At 33.2% G+C, this 17,150-nt stretch overlaps 1 protein-coding gene across 2 annotated transcripts; it reads left to right on the forward strand.

Moving 5' to 3' along the window:
• Positions 1-5,117: 5,117 nt before the first annotated feature.
• On the forward strand, positions 5,118-17,081 carry LOC127731060 (uncharacterized). Of its 2 annotated transcripts, none has more exons than XM_052239866.1 (3): positions 5,118-5,503; positions 14,602-14,691; positions 16,125-17,081. In XM_052239866.1, the coding sequence occupies exons 1-3, from the start codon at positions 5,450-5,452 to the stop codon at positions 16,392-16,394; spliced, it is 414 nt and encodes a 137-aa protein (XP_052095826.1). In that variant the 5' UTR covers positions 5,118-5,449; the 3' UTR covers positions 16,395-17,081. The 2 variants fall into 2 exon arrangements, with proteins under 2 accessions (XP_052095826.1, XP_052095827.1); XM_052239867.1 differs by lacking the exon at positions 5,118-5,503 and adding an exon at positions 11,528-12,132.
• Positions 17,082-17,150: the final 69 nt, after the last annotated feature.

Below are 17,150 nucleotides of genomic sequence, written 5' to 3' on the forward strand. Positions count from 1 at the left end.
AAGCCGAGCAATGAATCAGATATTTGCATGAGGGAGATATATTCCTTAATCTAAAATAATTTCCAAAATTGTGTAACAGAAAAGTTCTGAAGTCCCAATTCTACAATTGTTGTGAATAAATACACAGAAGTGACAACGAAGAATTGCAACCGGTATTAGAACAACACTTCTTTGCACGATCTTATATGTACCCTTAAATTATTAAATTGATGGAGATAAATAAAGAGGAGGGTCGAGTTCTCAGACGACTACTGTAATCTTTCGACATTCATATGCCTGTTTAAAGTCAGGAGGAATATACTCAGAGAATTTCTTAGATTATTATCAAACTACGTTACATGGTTAGTAAAATATATTTAAGATCTATTATAGTATTTACAATCTGCTTTTCTTTCCTCGTGCAATAGTACAAAACAATTGACTTCTATAACTTTTACACAAGTAGTCCTTGACAGCCTGAAAGATTAAGTCCAACTTTGTTTTATAAAACAAATGAATGACCACCATCGATTCACGTACCTTTGTTCAAATTTTCAAGTAACTTCAAATATTTCTTTATGTGTCTGTTTTATTCTGATCCAAAGAGTTTGCAAATATCTTAATTAAATTGTTTGTTATTTACGGTATCCAAATGTCAGTTTGTTCACACCTTGCATAAAGACCTTGAAACATACGTCAATTTGAAGATGGTGTAGGATTGGAGTCCTACCGGGTATACTTTAGCCAGATATTATATCAAAGCATTTATAATTTACTAAACAAACAAATAACAATGTTAAGGACAAAACGGCCAGGAAAAACAGCAACCAGCATTAGAAAAAACAAACTTTTTGTTCATTCAATTGTTTACCATTTGTTATTACATTGATGGCGATAAAAAGAGGAGGTTTTATATCTTTTCACACCATGTTTGACATACCCAAGTGTTAAATCTATGCATACATTACTGACCTTTTTTATAAACTAACAACGGTTGGTTGAAAGGACAGGCACGTCATAGAAATATTCAAGAAACAAACAAAAAAAGACTCAAAGTTGAGTTCACAGCAACGAGTACACAATGATAAAAATAATTTCATTGAACGTCAGACCAATAAGGGCTTAGTATGTATAATGTAAGATGTTGCTGGAATAATCTACATCATGTACATTTGAGACAAACATGTTAGAAAACTAGGAATAAAAGCTAGGACTAAAAGACAAATTGAATGAATTGGTCCTCCTTTATTTTATATTAAAAAATGGCCAACGTAGATACAAGTATCTTGTCTTAGGGAGGGATAAATCGTTCTTTGTAAAACATTACTCTTATTCAAACAGAAAATTCTCTGGAACTGACATCATTAGGATGCTTGATTTCTTGATTGGCTTCATATTTGTTAGGCTTTCAATAAAAAAAAATACATTCCTTTGGGAACCAATTGTCTCTCTCTTCTTTGAATTGTTCCTTTATTATTATATGAGGCCAAATTCATACAAGAGATTCTTGTTCTCTCACTAAATAATTCAAAGGTTGGTGTCTATGTTGAACGCATCTTTCCCGTCTAACCTGAAATAAAGGATACAACAGATACAGTTAAGTCTGCCTCAAACTTGACTTACATCAAGAAATTGACAATGAGGGTCGGTTGAGAACTATACTTTACAACAGTATATATCTCCCAGTTGATACGATATACCAGAACTTGCATTACCTATCATGATTTTCTTGATAGAGTGTTACTGCTTACAGAGAAGCTATAAAACCAAGATTTCCAAATGGTGAAATTCAAATCATCCCTTCGAAAGTTTTACCGGACGCCATCACGATTTGGTTGAGCGTTATGGAATATCTGTTTCATAGATGACGGATATGTTCTAAATATGGTAATCACATCTCCGTCCTCATTTCCTCAAACGTAACCTACCAAATTAGACTTGTCACCGGGTTTGTACTAACACGAGTAACACGACGGGTGCCACTAGTAGAGCAGGATCTACTTATCCTTCCGGAGCACCTGAGATCACCAAAAACTGACCGGTTTCAACGATTACGCGGTAGCAGCGTTACCTTATCTGCTGAATTGTTTAGTCAATTGTGTTGTATATTTGTGACATATGTTGACGCAGTTTTGGCCACTGCATCTCATTTATTCCCACATTAGCTTATTATGTCTGTTTGGGTTGCTCATCCAATTTTGTTAACAAAACGGAACTATATAGTAATATCATACAAGTGGAAGGATTAGCTAGTTATAAAGCCAGATTTAACCCTCCATTTTCTTCGCAAAATGTCTGTACCAAGTCAAGAATATGACAATTGTTTTCATTAGTTCTGTTGGTTAATAAAGTCTAACGATTGATTATGTCAGTTTTCATGGACTTCCCCCTTTTTTAATTTACCTTGGAGTTCCGTATTTTTGTGAATACTTTTACCCTAAGGCAAAGTTGATCGTTTTAAACAATGAAGTAGTAAAAGCGTTACTTAATCTCCCTGAGGAAAAGTTAAATGTCTTCAACGATGACGGTGACAGCGTTTCTTGGATTTTGAAAGAAAAACTGACCGCTTTCAACGATGACGCATAAACGGGGCTACTTAATCTCCCTCAGCGATGATTGTAACAACTTTCCTTGATTTACATGAGGAAAGTTGACCGTCTCACATTATGACGCAGTAACAGCATTAATTGATCTCCCTAAAGAAACGTTTACCATATCCAGTGATGATCTCCTTTAGGATAATTTGACCGTATTCAATGTTGACTCGGTTTGATTTTAAACATATTTTATTCTTTAAGATATGAAAAGGATTGAACAACAGGCACATCCTATAAAAGCTCTCTCTATATTACATGTACAAGGTATAATTTAATTATCACAACTGTATTTAAAATAATGTAATATAGTGGAACATGCATGCTACTTATGAGCACACACGAGCAAATATATGTTTACAGTGTTGACTCGGTAACAGCATTGTTTAATTTCCCAGAGGAAAAGTTGATCGCCATTAACGATGACGTAAATCAGCGTTCATTGGTTTACATAAGGATAAGTTGACCGTCTGTAATTATGACGCGGTAACAGCTTTACTTACTCTCCCTGAGGAAAAGTTCACCGTCTTCATGATCAATGATGAAGAGTAACACTTAGTTACTTAATCTTCCACGATGTCGTGGTAACAGCGTAACTTAATCTCCATTAAGAAACGTGTACCGTCTTCCACGATCACGCGGTAACAGCGTTCTAGACGAAAGATGAAATGACTGTCTTCAACGATGATGGCAAAAGCGTTCCTTGATCTACCTGAGGAAAAGTTTACCGTCTTCAACGATGACGGTAACAGGATAACTTATACTTAAACTCCTACAGCGTTACTTGAACTCTCTGAGAAAAAGATGACTCGGTAGCAAAGCTACTTGTACTCTCTCACGAAAAGTTGATCGTCCTTAACGATGACGTGCTTAAAGTGTTACTTAATCTCCTGAGTAAACATTTTCCGTGTTCATCGATGACGCAATAAAAGCATTACTTAATCTCCCTTGAAGGAAATTTGAAGTCTTAAACGATGACGCAGTAACAGCGTTACTTAATCTTCGTGGCGAAAATGTGACCGTCTCTAGTAATGACGCGGTAAGGGCGTTACTTAATCTACCTAGGAAAAGTTGACTGTACGATGAAGCGGTAATAACGTAACTTGATATCTCCGAAGAAAAGTTGGCTTTCTTAAACGATGGTGGTTACAGCGTTCCTTGATCTACAGTCTTCAAAGATGACGCGTTTATAACGTTATTCAATCTCCCTGAGGAAAAGTTGACGGTCTTCAAAGATGACTCATTATATGTACTCATTGAGGGTAGGTTGACCTTGGATGAGTTTGACTGCTCTATTTCAAAAGTCACGTTTTGATCTGATGTTTTCAATGCTTTGTGTATTTATCTGGCTTCACCAACATTTGGTCTGATGTTTAAACTGTTATATGATATTATCTGGCTTCTTTAACCTTTGGTCTGATGTTCATATACGTTTTATGGCTTTATCTGGCTTCCTTAACCTTTGGTCTGATGTTCTTAAAAGTTTTAGGGCATCATCTGGCTTCTTAAATCTTTGCCTGATGTTCTTAAATGTTCTATCGATTTATCTGCCTTCTTAAACTTTAAGTCTGATATTCAAAAAATGTTTTATGGCTATTTCTGGCTTCTTAAACCTCGGTCTGATGTTCTCAATTGACTATATTTTTTTGCTTTATCTGGCTTCTTAAACCTTTGGAATGATGTTCTAAAATGTTTTATGGCTTTATCTGGCTTGCTAAACATTACGTCTGATGATCTAACATGTTTTATGACTTTATCTAGTTTGCTAAACCGTACGTCTGATGTTTTAAAATGTGTTTTGGATCTATCTGGCTTCCTAAACCTTTGGTTAAATATACCTAATGAAGGTTGTTTCAGAAACAAATGTATCATGGAATTTTATGCGACTGTCATACAAGTGAGAGCTTTAGCTAGCTATAAAACCAGGTTTAATCCACCATTTTCTACATAAGGCAATGCCTGTACCAAGTCAGGAATATGACAGTTGTTTTCCATTCGTTTGATGTGTTTGAGCTTTTGATTTTGCCATTTGATAAGGGACTTTCCGATTTGAATTTTCCTTGGAGTTCGTTATTTTTGTTATTTTACTTTTTTCATATGGTCATAATGCATATCTTGAGTAATGAGGAATGTTCATCTGTAAACAACGTGTTTACACGCCAAAAATTATTGTATTTTTAAAGAACTTACATACATCACATTTGAAAATAAAATATAACAAAGACGTGTCTTTATACACGAACAGTTGATGTCTATGTAATTCAAATTATACGTTTGTTTACTGAAGATTTTTACAGTTTACTGAACTTTATCATTTACGCAACACAATAAGTAAGACGAGTTTTAAAGGTAAAGATGTCTGTTAATAGCACATGGCATTGGTAGAGTTATCAAGTGGTTGCTATGTTTGTGCAAACAAGGCATTTAACATATCAATTACTAAGTGTGCAATCTGATATGTTTTGTCACATGCAGAGATTAAACCTTTGTTTTGTAAAGCAATACTTGATAAATCAAAAATAGTTACCTGTACAGGTAAGCCATAGGGGGTCAGGTAACGTGTGATAGAATCTCTTTAAATGTTCATCAATTAGTCTACTATAACAGAACAACCGTTGTATTTGATAGTGAAACAAGTGATTGATTTCTAATTAACAAAGTAGTACTATAGCATACCCAAGTTGATTTTACGGTCTAATCAAGTTAAGCAAGTGATTTGCGTTTAAAAGTGTATGGTTCTGCAGCATCCTAAGAGGACCAAATGTAGCAATTGATATTCTTTATTAGAAGGAAAAGTGGAGCCAAAAAAGAGGGGTAAAAAAACAGCTTACTGCAAAACAGTTTTAAAAAGCTAAATAGTATACTATAGTGTGACAATGAGTGACAAGGACCACAGTTTTACAGATTTTGATATGTTTAAATCAATGAAGGTAAGTTTTTAAATAAAAAAAACCGTCATTAAAATACCAGGCTTATAATAATAAAGAGATCGTTTAATTTGTACTTCTTTTTATTGATATATATTAATTGCAAAATGTAGTGAAAATATTTATTCAATTGATTTATGTGTGTGAAGCATTTTTGCAATGTTTCTTTTCTTGTAGCAGAATGGAAATGCGCTCAAAATACATGAAAACTACATTTGTGAATGTTTTGCTCTACTTAGTTAAATTTGTATTCCCGTCTCGCTTTTATGGTTAAGTTGTACTAACATGGAAAATGCATATAAAGGTATTCTCCAGTTTCCTTTTCTTTTCTATGATCACAATAACACTCAGTCATGATAACGAAGTAATAAATAAACAGTTGTAATTATCTTTTTGTAACATACTTTGCATACTTAGTCTTTCTTTATATTTTTACTGTCGTTTGGGTATTTTTTATTCTTATTTGCTCGTTTTCCAATGAGCTATTTAAAGCGCTATTTCAAAATTTGATCATTGTGTTCGCTTTTGTCTTTCATATAGTTTATTGTAAGTTTGTCCAATTTTAATTAGTAAAATATTGTTTAATATGCCAGATTTATATTTTGATTTATAACTCTGATTTATATCATGTATCATATTTTACCTCCCCTGAGATTAAGACAATACCGTATAGACCAATCGGTTGTTATCTGTGACCTTCTGTACAACTGGACGGGTGCCGATTCAGCTGTCTACTTGAATAGTACAACGGTTATCAAACATCAAGTATTCCTTCCAAAGGAAGATGGTCTACGGTGTTTTTAATCTAGTCTAATAATTACGCCTGGAATCACAAATATAAAGTATATTGTCATTCAGCAATTTTAATATTGAGACTTAAATGCACTTTGAAAATATTTAACCATGATTTTTTGTTTTAAAAATAACTGATCTGAAAATTTTACGAATAACTCATTAATTTTATCTTATACAATTGACAGGAACTCAATGTATGTTAGATTCAACTGACCATATACATTTAATTAGTGAAAGCTAAAATTTCAGTTTCTTTTTTTTAATTTTTTTTTTTATAAAAACACAGTTAGTATGTAATGCTGGTATTGATATTTCAACATATAGATGTTTTATTAACGTATATTGTATCAATATATATATATATATATATATATATATATATTACATTGTTAGGCAATCTATATATATATATATATATATATATATATAAAAGACATTTAAAAACAGTATTGAAAACAAAAAGAAGTAAAGGATTTTGTATGCCACGGAAGGCCAGTCATATCAAAATAAAGCTGCTTAATAACATCATGCTTCACTTATCATTATGATACGATCTCGAAACGCAAATGTACAACCATTAATTTGATATAGCAATAAAAAAAACTATACGACTTACATCCCGATAATTATTACTTCTTTTTGGCTCAGTAACTGTTAGGTTCATATTAAGGTGAAATCATGAAAGTGAAACACAGAACTAAGCTGTTTTTATCTTAAGATAGTTGTAACAAACAACATATTAATTAAAGAACTGATTTGTTGATAATGTGGTTGTTATTCTATGTATGAACTAATACTTTTGTATCAATCAATATGATATGAAGGAATTTTTGTCCAACAAAAAACACCCACTAATATATTTCTAATTAGACAAAAGACCATAAGATAAAGCGATGTTCCTTTTATGTATTGTTCATGTCTGGGTATTTTGTGGGATTACTGTCTCTAGTACAGCCAAAAACTATTTCTACTTTCCTGTTAAGTAACAGACTTATTTCAAATCAAAATATATAATGTTCCAGTATGACAATCATAAATGTTCCAGTATGACAATCATAAATGTTCCAGCATGACAACCATAAATAAATCGAAATCAATGTGACTGTCAATATAGTTCTAATACTTCATAAATTCCTCAGGATTCAATTTCAAAATAGCTAAATTTATTAGAAATGTCCATTGTTTCAGGTATGTCATCACACACGTTTGGTTTTTAACCATTTTTAGATTTTTGATATCAAGCTTGTTGAGTTAGTACAATAACCAAACTGTCAGTTTAACCTCCAAGGGTTAATTATATTTCATTTTATTATTTTAATGTGACGAGATGGTTCCGTTTTGTTGTCATTGTTTTTACAAACAATAGATATATCTATTGATTGGAATTGTTTTGTAACAAGACTCTATGATATTGTACTTTTAAGCATTCAGTAATTCGTCTTAAGTTCTAGTGTTCAACACAGATAGTACTAGAAAATAGTTCAATGAAGATTTCAAAGAGTGAATAAATGGAAAGTTTGTCAAGGATATACCCATTCATTTACGTCATATTGATATGTCCTTTTGACCTCTGAGAGTATTCTAATAACAAAAGAACGTATAATTAAATTAAGTCAAAGCAGTACTAGCAAATAAATAAATCCATACTTTGATATGAAATACTTTTGTAGCGAACAATGCCAAAATCCCGATGTTTGCTAATTATATATTTTTTGCGTTTCATTTCAATATTTTTAAAGTGATATAACTCTAACAGTCTGATGTCTGTGAAATGTCTTTATACGGCTTATAACGGAGAAGTGGTATCTATTTTAAATATTTGACTGTCTGTACATCTGATCCTCTAATTCTTAAAATAATATTGTACGACTTTATTTATTTATATTGTATTTGAATAATTGAACCATAAAATTATTTTATAACTTTGTCCTTTGTCTATCTATCCCTTCAAATGTGTGAAACTTTTCCTTGTAATACAAAGAAATAAAATTAAAAAAATATCCATTATGCTACTTTTAAATATATCTATTAGATTACGTCTCATAGTCCTTTCCTCGGTCGAACACATAATAGTATTAGAACATATATACACCAAATAATAACGACATTACCTCAGTTGATCTCGATTGACGAACGAATTAGAGGTTATTTATTATAAGCGCGATGCATCTTTGGGTGGGGGGGGGGAGTAGGGGGGTGGGGCTAATAGTTGTTGGATCGCTGTTACATCGGTGTTAACCCACACATATATATATATAAAAGAGAGGGGGGGGAATTAAAACCTCAAACCAACTACATCCTCACTAAGCAAACTTCGGTAAATGTTTACAAACTAGTATTAGTTTTCTCAATTATATAAAAAAATAGGGACTACGTGACTGAATATCGTTGAAATATGCAATCAATGCTTGATTTCCGTAGTTTAAAGATGCTGATATCGATTACTGGAATAAGGAAATCAGCTCTTTACTATTCATTCATAAAATGTTCTAAACACTACAATTAAAGCCCACGTAAAATTAACACATTTATTATACAACAGAGTTTTTAACTCATTAACAAATCCAATTTTATTACATTAACCGAATTACAAAAACCGGTAAAGCCAAAATTATCATTCTCTTATATTTTTTTTTTCCAAAAAAAAAAATTAGTAGATAAATGAGTGTTATTATTTGTTAAAAGTGTCATGAGAAATCATTGTAAGGAGAAGACAGAAAATTCATTGTTGGGGGAAGGAGGAGTTTGGGAGTGTTACAGAAATCATTGTTGGACGAGGGCAGGAGTTTGGGAGTGTTACAGAAATCATAGTTGGGCGAGGGCAGGAGTTTGGGAGTGTTACAGAAATCATTGTTGGGAGAAGGCAGGAGTTTGGGAGTGTTACAGAAATCATTGTTGGGCGAGGGCAGGAGTTTGGGAGTGTTACAGAAATCATTGTTGGGAGAAGGCAGGATTTGGGAGTGTTACAGAAATCATTGTTAGGAGAGGGCAGGAGTTAGGAGTGTTACAGAAATCATTGTTGGGAGAAGGCAGGAGTTTGGGAGTGTTACAGAAATTATTGTTGGGAGAAGGCAGGAGTTTGGGAATGTTACAGAAATCATTGTTGGGCGAGGACAGGAGTTAGGAGTGTTACAGAAATCATTGTTGGGAGAAGGCCGGTTTTTGGGAGTGTTACAGAAATCATTGTTGGGAGAAGGCAGGAGTTTGGGAGTGTTACAGAAATCATTGTTGGGAGAAGGCAGGAGTTTGGGAGTGTTACAGAAATCATTGTTGGGAGAAGGCAGGAGTTTGGGAGTGTTACAGAAATCATTGTTAGGAGAGGGCAGGAGTTTGGAAGTGTTACAGAAATCATTGTTGGGAGAAGGCAGGAGTTTGGGAGTGTTACAGAAATCATTGTTGGGCGAGGGCAGGAGTTTGGGAGTGTTACAGAAATCATTGTTGGGAGAAGGCAGGAGTTTGGGAGTGTTACAGAAATCATTGTTGGGCGAGGGCAGGAGTTTGGGAGTGTTACAGAAATCATTGTTGGGAGAAGGCAGGAGTTTAGGAGTGTTACAGAATCATTGTTCGGAGAAGGCAGGAGTTTGGGAGTGTTACAGAAATCATTGTTAGGAGAGGGCAGGAGTTTGGGAGTGTTACAGAAATCATTGTTGGGAGAAGGCAGGAGTTTGGGAGTGTTACAGAAATCATTGTTAGGAGAGGGCAGGAGTTTAGGAGTGTTACAGAAATCATTGTTAGGAGAGGGCAGGAGTTTGGGAGTGTTACAGAAATCATTGTTGGGAGAAGGCAGGAGTTTGGGAGTGTTACAGAAATCATTGTTGGGAGAAGGCAGGAGTTTGGGAGTGTTACAGAAATCATTGTTGGGAGAAGGCAGGAGTTAGGGAGTGTTACAGAAATCATTGTTGGGAGAAGGCAGAAGTTTAGGAATGTACAGAAATCATTGTTGGGCGAGGGCAGGAGTTAGGGAGTGTTACAGAAATCATTGTTGGGAGAAGGCATGAGTTTGGGAGTGTTACAGAAATCATTGTTAGGAGAGGGCAGGAGTTTGGGAGTGTTACAGAAATCATTGTTAGGAGAAGGCAGGAGTTTGGGAGTGTTACAGAAATCATTGTTGGGAGAAGGCAGGTTTTTGGGAGTGTTACAGAAATCATTGTTGGGAGAAGGCAGGAGTTTGGGAGTGTTACAGAAATCATTGTTGGGAGAAGGCAGGAGTTTGGGAGTGTTACAGAAATCATTGTTGGGAGTAGGAGTGTTACAGAAATCATTGTTGGGAGAAGGCAGGAGTTTGGGAGTGTTACAGAAATCATTGTTGGGAGAAGGCAGGAGTTAGGGAGTGTTACAGAAATCATTGTTGGGAGAAGGCAGAAGTTTAGGAATGTACAGAAATCATTGTTGGGCGAGGGCAGGAGTTAGGGAGTGTTACAGAAATCATTGTTGGGAGAAGGCATGAGTTTGGGAGTGTTACAGAAATCATTGTTAGGAGAGGGCAGGAGTTTGGGAGTGTTACAGAAATCATTGTTAGGAGAAGGCAGGAGTTTGGGAGTGTTACAGAAATCATTGTTGGGAGAAGGCAGGTTTTTGGGAGTGTTACAGAAATCATTGTTGGGAGAAGGCAGGAGTTGGGAGTGTTACAGAAATTATTGTCGGGTGAAGACAGGAATTTGGGAGTGTTACAGAACAATTGATATAAAGATTAGGAGATGTGGTATGATTGCAAATGAGACAACTATCCACCAAAGTTAAAACGAAGAGGATGTAAGCAATTGTAGGCAAACGTATGGCCTTCAACAATGAGAAAACCCCATACCGTATAGACGGCTATAAAAGGCCCCGACATGAAACATTTCAGTGTTCTTCTAATTCGTCATAATGTTGCTGAAAGGTTTGGGCCCTTTGATTGGAATAAACCGTCCAGTTAGAACTGGAGTTAATGGTTCGTAAAAATGTTGTTCCAATGTTTAAGTTCGTCTTGATCTTTCTATAATGCGTTAGTCCTTTTGTTTCTTTGACACTCGATGTAAGGTTTTGGTTCTTGTGTTCTTGTGTTGAGTTTTGATCTTCCTGTTTTGTTTTTATGGATAATACATAGAATGTGTAGATCTTTGTTTAACTCTAAATCTTGTTGTAAGTTGTATGTTAGATTTGCTGTAAGATGTGGGATTTTTTGTTGTCTTGCAGTAAGATGTATATATACTTAACATTATAGACAACAATATCACAGGCAGGCGGAGTTTGATATGGCTTCACTAGCTTCGTATGGTGTCGTCTAGCTTTCTACTTTTAGTAAATGTCCCACTTGATTTTTGGTAAGGATAAATTCCAACTATGTTTTACACCATTAGAGGTGAATGACGCGTGAAAACTATATATCAGTGGAAAATCCAAAGAGTTTTCAAAACGGTCTCGTTACATTAAATACATACATACAACTAATAAAACTTTTTATTAGTTAATTATCTTACGTTTAAACCAGTCATCGACCTTATGAGTGCAAACATTGCATGTTGATGGGTTCAAGCTAATATGGAGCTAAATTATTTATTTAATTTGCAGAGCAGTTAAGCTAATCAAGTATAGGTAAAGAAGAACCATAATATACAATCTTTGCTTATATCGCATGGTTTTATAGTTACTATAGCGACAATCGCCTGCTGCAGGCACAAATGGATTCTTTTATAAATATGTAATTAGGTATAACGTCAAACGTTCAGGGTGGTACTAGTCATTTGTGGGTACAATTTTGGTTCGAGGCATTTTCTGTAAATATGATGTGAACATCTCTCGGCATGGCTTCAGTTCTACATAATAATTATATAAAGGATAACACAGATGAATTGAAGGTAGGCTTTATGTAATACTAAGGTTAATGATGTTAGAAAAAAAAATCATGTATTTGTCCCCATCTAATTGATTCCGGATAAATACTTTAAACTATGAACATGTTGTCTTAAGTTGCAAGTAATGTTAATCAGGTTTTTTTTTATCTAGGCTCAAAGTTTTGACCAAACGATAAGCATACAGGAAAAGAAAACAACCAAAAAACTAACTATTACGAACATGGGGTTGCTTTTTCCGATATATCAACAGTTGTACTTTGACAACAACGGTGTATAATACAACATTGAATGTTTATATCTTTTGTTTGTCATGTCAGATTTTCAAAGTAGAAATTCGAAACCAGAGTTTTTTTTTCCATTTTTTTAATGATTAATGATTAAAATGCGGGAAAAAACTAACAATGCAAAATGAAATAATGACCACAATAATCTGTGGAATAATATGAACAGTTCAAGTGACTTTTCGTTCTGAATATACATGAAATATGCCTCTGGGTTTTAAGTAAGCAACAGCTAATCAATCAAACTAGAGTTTCTTTACAGTGTTCAATACACTAAAATAATTTCAATGAATCATCTAAAAATTATATTGACGATATCACCTCCCCCCAGAGGTCAAGCAGTGAAAGCAAATCTTTTGTTGTTGACCCCACATAGATTTTTAATTGAGAAAACAATTATTTTTTTACGTTTTTTAAACCGATTGAAACTTATCAAATGAAAAATTGTATTGTACGTCTTTCAGGGGACTAAGATGACATGCCAGGGGTGATTTAGTTCGTGTATTTTTGAAATAATACGCCATTGTTCAAGTAGATTATTTATACTCTTTGTGTTGTAAAGCTTGATTTTTTCCCAATTTCAACTTTCAAAAAGGTAGGCATATATGTATATATAATCCAAGAATATCGTTTTTGAGATACTTTTTGAAGTTGATTTTTACATTGGATGTGTAAGAATTCAATCTCGACATGTCGCACCTAGGAAAAACAATACAAGTATAAAAAAGCAAGAAAGAATTACAATTGAGGCACTGAAATTGGTTTTCTTTCTTCAAATTTATGGAACGCATACATTATAATATATCCCTCGCTTGTTTCATAATGTATATGTTGTTAACTACTTAAAACTTCAGAGACATAGAGGGTGGATTTTATTTGTTTTGTTGCTTTGGTTTAATCAAGAAAATTCTAAAACTTCGAGTGAATAAGTTTTAAAAGTAGAACTTGGGTTGAATAGGTTTAAAAAGCATCATTATATAAGTTTTAAAGAACATTTGTTCACGACGATAATGAACACAGTGGTTTTTTAATTTTTTTACACATATTTCTTTACATTGAATTTCCCTATTAAATGAAACTACATCAAAGACTGAAATTGACATATTCTTTATTTCCCTTAATAACACATACTTTATATTCATGTTTACTTTATTGAATTAGTTTAGTATATATCATAAATCTTAATGCAAAGAGTAAACAGTTTGAGTTGACAATTATGTATTAAAGCAGATTCTGGGTGTCATGATTGACAAACTAATCTGTGTGTTCAAACCCAGATTTCTAGGGTTTAAGTAGATATTCAAACATTCTATGAACATGTATCATTCGTTTTTGTTTCTATCTATATCTGTTGTTAATGTTGTTGTTTTGAAATGAAAAAAAAACTGAAATGATATAATTTAAAAAACAAAAACAACAATTATTGTGCAATATGTTTTCATTGTAATCTAGAAATATCTTGAATGGTAATAAAAAAGGAAGACATCATCTGTTAATATATAGAGCAGGATATGTTTAACCTTCCGGAAAACCCAATATCATTGTTTTCTCTGTTTATCGGTACTGTCGGGCACTTTTCTTTTGGATTGTTTGTTTATTGTCCTTATTATATAAAGTATGGTCGGATTGGTTATTGTTTGTTTATTGTCCTTATTATATAAAGTATGGTCGGGTTGGTGATTGTTTGTTTATTGTCCTTATTATATAAAGTATGGTCGGATTGGTTATTTTCAACACAATGATAAACACTTATTTGCTTTTTTCTTCTTTTACTTGGCATACAACCGTTGTCAAAAGCACAATTTGTATGAACTGGGGATGCTTCATATTAAAAGTGTGCGAACGGTCCACGCTTGTTCAGCCCTATAACTATACTAAAAACATGTAATTCTTCAACTACGTGTACATTTAAAGCTGAACCAGGAAATTACGAGTTAAATCAAGCATTTCGTTTGTTTTATTTTTAATATTATTGCGAATTACTGTAATGTTGTCCTGGAGAGCAATTGCAGGCATGAATGTTGCGTTTTATAAAGACATAAAACGTCACTTTTAAACACCACGTGATTGTTGTCTGCAATGCCATCAAAATGATGGAATTCTTGTGAAACATCTACATGTATGAAAAAATCATTAGCTTATAATATATGTATACTGTACTACATTGTCTTTTATCTTTATGTTGTTGCAGGAATTGAAAAGTGTGTACGTTGACGACGAACAAAAGAAAATGAATCGCCCTAAAACAGCCAAGGAAACATTAAGTGAAACAGTTACAAATGTAAGTGTAAATATTAAACTCAATGTTTTATAACGAACTTTACCAATTACTGAAAAGATAGGGATCCAAAGAAGAAGAAAAAACGTGTACGCATAAGCCATATTACTGTAATATTTAAATCATGAAAGAAAAAGTCAGTTCATTTTCATCAGCATAAAAAACTTAATAAAACTGGGTAAATTATCAATGTTATATTTTTTTATGTCTATTCTTCTTTTGGAATAATTCAAAGAGAAAATAAATGAATAGATTGATCAAATACGACTTAGGCACCACTAAAAATTCCAACTAATCATACAATAGAATGAAAAATTATTTAGAGAATAGACAATACAAGACGAGGCGATCTACAAACAGACACAAGCAAAGATTCAGGGTTATTTTCTTATAAATTCTTTTTGATTTTTTACTATTTTTCAATATAAAGATGTAGTTTTTCTGCATTGTACTAATGAATAAATTCAATGTCATGACAGTAGTACTGCCGTTTTTTAAAACTTGTTTTCTTATTACTACCATGACCACGATCAATGTAAAGTATGTTATTGTGTAAATTAAACATATAAAATAACCATCTAGTTGTCACTCTAAATATAAGTGTCATTATGAAATGATTTTTACATTCAAATGAAATCCGTTCAATGTGAATTTAAGTTTAATGCTCGTTTTACTTTGGTTTCTTATAAATCATACATGCAAATTGCGTTGCATATTATTTCAATGAAATGACACAGAATTGTTTGCAATCAAATTAATTCTTCCCTAAAGTCATTCTCACACAAATGATTTAAACATGAATGGTAAACATGTCAAATTATAATCCCTCAATGCATCAAATTCGACTTATTTTATATAAATGTGTTTGAAATGTATACAAATAGTTACAAGTAAACAAATTATATTTCTAGGTTAGTTTCTGTATCACTGACCCTAGGTAAGACAGATCAGAGTCAAATAAAAAGGCATGGATATGTAATCAGTTTTGTTATAAATAGCGAATAGAACAGTAACGGACTAAAATGTCTGCTGTGTTCAAATTATCCCTTCCGCCCTAAATTTATAACAAGACATGAATTCAGATATAATTATTAATCATACCTGGGACTATTATACTAACTAGTATAATAGTCCCAGATCATACCATCCATTTGATAAAGACCACCTTTTATATCCATAAAAATTAAAAATCATTTATGGTTTCCGGGTGTTACATCATGGTTTTCAGGAAATTGAATTCAAGTACGATATTAAAGTTTTATAATTCTATTAGAATTAGCCCCTTAAATGTCCTCTGACCACACGATGTCATGATATGCTAACTTAAAAATGTCCATAAATACTATAGCTTTTCAAATAGTTATATAATACGTGTCTCTATATTGAATCGGTCGATAAAAATGTCACTTTAACGAATTTTATTAATTCTATTGTAGATACGAAACGATTCCAGGAGATTTTATAAGTTTGTCAAAAGTCACATTCGTATAAAACGAGGAGAAAGAGACACAAAGGTCAAGGAAATATCCATTATACCGGAAGAAGATGGATCGACCTGGGCAAAACGTTCAGTAAATAGCGCCGCCTCGCGGTCAAGTATTGACTCTAACTTATCTTCAGACAGTCATTGTAGCAAAGACAGTTACGGTGTTATTCATAACATTGACATTGAGCATTACTCGTCAGATGTAGTATCACCGTTCTGAGAGATATATTACCTTTGAACATTACTCATCAGATGCAGAATTACCGTCCTGAGAGAGAAAATGGAGAATCAGAAGCAATGCAAACGGATTACAAAATACACCTCAACAATTCTAGTCAAATGTACTTTTTGTTTAGGGGCCAGCTGAAGCCCGCCTGCGGGTGTGGGAGTTTCTCGCTGTGTTGAAGACCCATTGGTGGCCTTGTGCTGGGTTCTTCTCTTTGGTCGGGTTGTTGTCTCTTTGACACATTCCCCGTTTCCATTCTCAATTTTATATTTCATCCCATGTATAAATTTCCTGTTTCTGATAGAACAGCAATTGAACCGAAATAAATACATGTCTTTATATTTTCTCAATAATTGGAAACAAAATTAATCAGTATTCCATTCGACTTATAATTGAAACTTTCAGTGTTAGTAAATAACACTTTTTTCGACTTTTATTCAATTCTATACAGATATAGTTGAATATATTTTACTCATTTTAAGTGAAACACCGTCAATTAAGACAGTGAGCCTCATGTTTCATAAAGTGCAATAAATTTGCATTTATTCATTTAATTAGAATACGGTATGTTTTTCATTTTTGATCTTTTCTTATCATTGTTATGCTGTGTATTGCTAAATGTGAATATAAGCAGTAGTAACCTTTAGTTGACCAGTTACAATAAACATCTTGGCGAAGAAAGGCATTGTAGTAAAAATAAACCAAATGTTATATGGAAATCAAACTGTAATCGACAATAACATTCTGTGG

This window comes from Mytilus californianus, unplaced genomic scaffold (genome assembly GCF_021869535.1).
Source record: "Mytilus californianus isolate M0D057914Y unplaced genomic scaffold, xbMytCali1.0.p SCAF_2, whole genome shotgun sequence".
In the NCBI taxonomy this organism is placed as follows: Eukaryota; Metazoa; Mollusca; class Bivalvia; order Mytilida; family Mytilidae; genus Mytilus; species Mytilus californianus.